Source organism: Caloenas nicobarica, chromosome 9 (assembly GCF_036013445.1).
Source record: "Caloenas nicobarica isolate bCalNic1 chromosome 9, bCalNic1.hap1, whole genome shotgun sequence".
Classification (NCBI taxonomy): domain Eukaryota; kingdom Metazoa; phylum Chordata; class Aves; order Columbiformes; family Columbidae; genus Caloenas; species Caloenas nicobarica.
In genome coordinates this window covers 12,472,522-12,479,000 of record NC_088253.1, presented here as the reverse complement: position 1 = coordinate 12,479,000, position 6,479 = coordinate 12,472,522, and the positions used below count along the sequence as shown (strand labels likewise).

The following is a 6,479-nucleotide window of genomic DNA, read 5'->3' as shown; positions in this document are numbered from 1 at the left end:
CATTAGTTGTACCTGGGTGCTGGCACAAAACAAGTATTTGCCACAGATTCCCAAATTTTTTGCATGATTTCTATTAGGCATTATTTTATTTTCAGTCACTTTTCCTGCTGAAACACTGTTGTCTCAAGTTTTTAATCTAACACTTTGCATATGCCTTTCCTATTACTTTTTGGCTAGCAAGCAGTCTATCTTGCATTTACATCATTAAAATATTTATAATTCTCATGAGCAAAAGGCCTAGAATAAAGTATGGCTTCTTTAAGTGTCAGTGAAACTCCCATTTTTAGTTTGGTTCCAGTCAGTAGTGCTATATGTGTCACAAAAGTGGCACGGTATCTTTGATTCTGGTGCTTCTCAGATTTCCTTTCTTTCACAGAGAAAATAATTAGAAATACCCACACTTTATATGTCAACTTCTAAAGTTTGACCCTGAAACACAGTAAAGGCATGCAAGAAAGACTGATCCAAAAGACTTACAAACCCATTCAGAAACATTCAAATTTTTAAAAAGTTAACAGAAGAACTTCAATTTCTGGAAGTGTATTTACATAATTAACTGTATATAAATACAGATTAAGATGGTTTGGCAGATTCCAGTCTATCCAAGTTAAGTAACCAAGGCGTACTTCAAATGCTAACCGTAATTTATTTAAATGTGATTTAAAATGCTAACCAGAGGTTTATAATTCGGTTCAGTTAACTGAAGCACTCACTTCATTTCACCACCAGACTCTGACTATTTAAACTGACAAGGCTATTTTGGTTGCTGTTTTGTGAGACAGGCAGAGAGAACTTGCTGCAAGCACTTGATGATCTTTAACTGCCACATTAACACTTCAAACTGTAGTTATCAGGGTGGGGTGGCCAAAACCACCCGAAGAGCATGGACTAGAGAATTATAATTAGCTCCTGAAAATAACAGAACATTTGCTTACTTAATTTCACAGGAAAAAAAATCCATTCCTTGTGGTCAGTCCCTTCAAAGCGTTTTTCATGTCTACCTTTGCTGCAGTTAAGTAGTGTGAGGAGTTCAACATGTTGTAAGAAAAATATTTCTGAGGCGGTATGCTGTGTTTTATTTGCTATGAAACCCCATAGCCAAATCCCACAGGTTCTTTTCCTTCCCTTACTTTATTCCCTACATCTATAATTTAATTTCCATTACCTCCCTATCTCTTACCTTCTTTAGCCTTGTTTCTGTAGTGGATGTGTAAACCCTTAAACTCTCACGGATTTGATGGCAACTATCCCTATACAGAGTCACAGGGATTTTCCCCTACTGATCAGGCTGTAATCTTTTGGGAGCAGGAGCCAGAGTTATTTTGGCTGTAAAATGTCTAACACGTTTCGGTTGCTAGGTAAACAATAAACTGTATACGCGATGCTTGGGTGAGCCATTCAGAATACAAGTATAGTTATCTGGTTAGTCGTTTCTTCACCCGATCACACGTTCATGACTGTACCACTTATGAGATAAGCCCTTCACTGTCTCACTTTGCTGCTCAGGTGAAATCAAGAGAAGAATTTGACCTTTATGTTTTATATTTCCCTCTTAAACCGTTAACACCTCATGTGGACACTCTGGCAAGCTTACTATGTAACTGCAACACCTCGCAGAGGTGCTTTTCTCATAAGCCAGTCCTGAACGTTAGGTCAAGCAAGCACAAAGTAATGCAAAGATTGCAAATACTGCAGATTTGCAACTGTTTTTCCTAACACTACTGTAGACCTAAACTCCTGAACAATAACATGGAGCCTAACAAACCGAGGAAACCTGTTTGGGTACGACACACGCTCTCTCGCACTGGGCTGCGAGTGGAACCAGGTGACATAGATAGCAAATGCTGTCTTCCATTTCCACCGGGGGAGCATCGGGAAAGGGCCGGGACGCGGGGCAGAGCCCGGTAGCTTGGCTGCACAGCCTGTCACTCGCTACACATGACGGTATTTCCCATTGAAACGCTCCGCTTCCAGCCCTCGCCTCCACACAGCGCTCCCCCTGCGCCGCCGTGCCGCGGCCCCGGCGGGAGGGGAGCCCCGCGGCCGGCAGCAGGGCAGCCCCGCGGCCGGCAGGAGGGGAGCCCCGCGGCCGGCAGCAGGGCAGCCCCGCGGCCGGCAGGAGGGCAGCCCCGCGGCCGGCAGGAGGGCAGCCCCGCGGCCGCCCCCTTCGCTGCCGCCAGCAGAACGGGCCGTGCCGCCCCCGGCGGGACTCCCCGCGCCGGGCTCCCCGCCCCCGCCGCGCAGAGCGCAGCGGCTCGGAGCGGTGCCGTGGGCGGACAGCTCTGCCCACGGCCGCGCTGGCAGGGAGCCGTGCGGTGCGCGTCACGGCGGGGAGGGCCGGGCTGGCGGAGCCATAAATAGGGGCGAGGAGCGGGGTGGCGGCAGCACTCGCTGAGGGAGCTCCCGCGGCAGCACAAGCGATTAACGGCGGGGAATCCCTTTCTGCTTCCCTCCCTCCGCGGAGCGCCCCGAGGTAAGCGCTGCTCCGCGGGCGGCGCGGCGGGACTGGCCCGTGCTGTAGCGGCTGGGGCACCGAGGGGCGGCGGGTGCTGACAGCTCTGCTCTCCCCTCCGCCCGTAGCTCCATGACTCTGAACCGCGGCGACAAGCTGCGCTACCTGGACAAGCGGCGCGGCAGCATGCCCTTCTCCGTGCACCAGCACCTGCACCGGCGCAGCATGCCGGTGGACGAGCGGGACCTGCGGGCCGCCCTGCCGCAGGGCGAGCTCTCCGGCCTGGTGCGCTGCACCTCGTACAGCCCCGGCGAGGAGCACCGGGAGAGCTGGGCCTCCGACTCCTCCGACTCCGTCATCTCCTCGGGCAGCGACTCCGACAGCAACCTCTACAAAGTGATCCTGCTGGGCGAGCACGGCGTCGGCAAGACCAGCCTGGCCCGCATCTTCGGCGGCGTGGAGGACTGCGCGGACGCGGAAGAGGCCGGTGAGGGCGCGGGGCCCCCAGGGCAGCCCCCGGGCGGAGGGAGGCGGATCCCGGGGCCGGGGACACGCCGCTCCGAGCGGCAGAGGGCAGCGGTACCGCCGCCGGCCCCGGCTCCCCGGGCTTCGGCCCCGGCTCCCCGAGCATCCCCTCCGGCCACCCCTCCCAGGCTGCCGGCAGGGAGGGAGAAGAATAACTTATTTTTTTCTGATTTTTTTTTTTTTTTTTTTTTTCCGTAGGAAATACATATGACAGATCTATTATAGTTGACGGAGAAGAAGCATCTCTCGTGGTGTTTGATATATGGGAGCAGGTACTTACAGATTTATGATATTTTTTTCTTTATGGCGTGATCAGTGGTTCATCCTAAAAAGTAGAAATGGTACAACTATGTCTATTTCTTCGATCAGTAATATTAAAAAATAAGAATTCATACTGCCTTTGTTCTCTCCTGCAATTAATTTCTTGTAGCTAGGCAGGCAATTAAAAAAACTGAATAGGGCTGGGGTGTAAATCCCTTAATGTTTTGAATGAGCAGCCCAGGGTGTTACTGTAAAATTAGAGATTCACGATCTGATCAGTGCAGACCTGATATTATTTCTCAAAAAAAGATAATTTTGTTTTGTGATTTTTTTTTTTAAAAAAAACCAACAAAATCATTTTTTTAAAGGGAGGTTGGCTTACTTTTACTGACTATTTAATAAAGCTAACAAAAATATCTTTAAGGTGGTTAAAATAATTAAATCATTGATTGGTGTTGAATAGATTTTTTCAGTGCAATAAATCTATTTCTTGCTTTTGTTTTAGGATGACAGCCAATGGCTTCAGAACCACTGTATGAAAATGGGAGATGCCTATATTATTGTCTATTCAGTGACAGACAAAGTTAGTTTTGAAAAGGCCTCTGAGCTAAGAATCCAGCTAAGAAGAGCAAGGCAAACAGAAGACATTCCTATTATTCTTGTGGGCAATAAAAGCGACCTGGTCAGGTCCCGGGAAGTCTCAGTTGATGGTAAGAGACACTATTAGTTTATACAATAGCATCTAAATCAGTAGCAAAGGCTATGGATGATCATAGTCAATAGAAATGGTCTGGGTTTGATGTAGGAAAAACATATTATTTGAGGCACACCAGAGAAATCAAGCCAGCTGGTTCACGCTGAGGGACTTGGTACCGCAGAAACCGGTGGAGATGGTGGTGGAGGAAGATTTGTGACTGCACAGAGCAATGCTCTCAACTGCAGTACAAGAGAAATAAATGCTTCAGAGCTGCAGTTTAGCAGATTGTTTTGTGTAGCATTCAGGTTTGGTCCATATTAACTGAAAGAGTTTAATTGTATGTTACATGTACAACAGCACTTGCTAGTCTCAAGATTTGATAGACCGAGCTATGCTTTTTAAGGGACAGGAGTGCCATGTCATAGAACTCAGGCAGCCTTTGAAAAGGGCAATCCCCTACAGCCTGTACAATCCTCTTTTCTTCTGGAAGTGATTCCATCACATTTGAGTTGAGCTGGTGGGACCAGGCTCACACAACTTAGTCTTCTTGTATATTCTGCAGTTGTGATCAGTGAGAATTTTCTCAGTTCCAGCTAGCATTTCTGTAACTAGAGCACAGTAACCACTGCCAACACCACAATATTAATTTCACTTAAGTAAACATTTTGTGGTGTGTGGTTTGATTGGTGGTGGTTGTGTTTTTCATTGGGAAGAATACTCTGAAATATTGGTGCCTTGATGATGATGAGCCATCTCTTGCTGTCTGGTCTTGCCATGTTCCCTATATCAAACGCCTGCACAGGGAGTTGACTGTTCACCAGGAGATTATCAATTTTCAGGCTGGTGGCAGTGCATGGTTGACCTGTCCTAGTGGTAACATCAATACTTTGCTCAGGTTTACAACTTTGCCATTATTTACCACAAATTGAGCATGGAAATCTACACTGCAGCAATGTTCTGGAGTTACGTGCTTATGTCTGGAACATTGAGCATCTTGCATTTTGAATGTAGTCCTAGTCAAATCCAGTGGTGTACATCTTCATGATCTCTACTGATCTGTTCAATGACTTGACCTTCATTTATAACTAATGTGGAAAACTCTCACTTATTGCAGTAAGGCAGAGGTGTATAATTGCTCAACAGCTTTCAGAAGAAATAAAAATTTCTGTACCTCACTTTCCCATCAAGCAGCAAGCGTGCATCCAAGCACCACTCCTGTCTCATCTTTAGCTCTTAAACAATACTGGGATGGTCTGTCAGCCTGTAGGACTATTGTTGTCTTACATTCAGTACCATTGGTCAAATGAGATTTCTGACTATATCACAACAAAACCAAGAAAAGTAAGGGGGCAAAACCACGAGCTCAAATTTGCACTTTCCCACTATGCAGTAAGGTTCTTCATGGCAGTAAAGGCACTCCCTCACTTAAAGTCAACTTTTGGGGTTTTTTTCTGACAGTATATATGGAGAGAAAATGTACATCTCCACTCATCTCCTTTTTTCTCTTTCCATCCAGAGGGACGGGCCTGTGCCGTTGTGTTTGACTGCAAATTTATCGAGACATCAGCTGCTCTTCATCATAATGTCAAGGACTTGTTTGAAGGTATTGTTCGGCAAATCAGACTTCGAAAAGACAGTAAAGAAGACAATGCCAGGAGAATGGCTAACACAAAAAGAAGAGAAAGCATAGGCAAAAAGGCAAAGCGATTCCTTGGGAGAATTGTGGCAAAGAACAATAAGAAGATGGCTTTCAAAGCAAAATCCAAGTCTTGCCATGACTTATCTGTGCTTTAGAAGCTTCAGCAAGGCCAGATGTTATGCGTGTGTGATGAACAAGCATCTGACTGTTATGAGAAGCATATGGATGATCCTCATGGTGATAAGAAGAATGACTTGTCAGTTGAGACTCTTGTTAATGCCTTAAGGTGCACAAGCAAGTCCAGAAGTTGTGCGACAATGTCTGCTTCATTGATAAATGGTTTAAGTTTCAATGTGTGCAAGTAAATGAACTAACTGTAAATAGTGGCTTGGCATGGCCACATTTTCACTGTGTACATATGTTATATATCCTCTTGTCCTGTGGATACCAGAGATGCAAAGATATGATGAGTATCACCATAGACTTGTCTTGTTTGCAGAGCAAAACTTAAACTTGTACGCAGGCTCGTACACTCTTTCTAGTATAAAGCAAGCAATGATAAATCTTTTTAAACAAATGTGGGGAGAGGGGATTAGAACTACATTAGAATGGGAGAAAACAAATGACATATAAATATATAGTTAAATACAGAACAGATATCATTTTATGAAGTTAATTTGCACTTGCATTAACCATTATTCAATTAATTTGTTACTTGTTTACATGCAGATTTTATAATAAAGTATTATTTCCTGTTATAATCAACTGTGCTTTTCTCATACTATGGATAAAGAATGGGAGAACGGTATTTTTATACTGACTTTTTTCACTGTGCAAAACGTTACACACAAACTATGCAGATTTACACATGCTGAAGATCTGGAACAAGATGAATCAGGAATATC

At 45.4% G+C, this 6,479-nt stretch overlaps 1 protein-coding gene across 1 annotated transcript; it reads left to right on the top strand.

Moving 5' to 3' along the window:
* The first annotated feature begins 2,399 nt into the window (after positions 1-2,399).
* RRAD (RRAD, Ras related glycolysis inhibitor and calcium channel regulator) lies at positions 2,400-6,270 on the top strand. The gene is made up of 5 exons (XM_065641012.1): positions 2,400-2,473; positions 2,581-2,939; positions 3,176-3,249; positions 3,744-3,948; positions 5,452-6,270. Exons 2-5 carry the CDS (start codon positions 2,585-2,587, stop codon positions 5,727-5,729), a joined length of 912 nt encoding a protein of 303 aa, XP_065497084.1. The 5' UTR covers positions 2,400-2,473; positions 2,581-2,584; the 3' UTR covers positions 5,730-6,270.
* Positions 6,271-6,479: the final 209 nt, after the last annotated feature.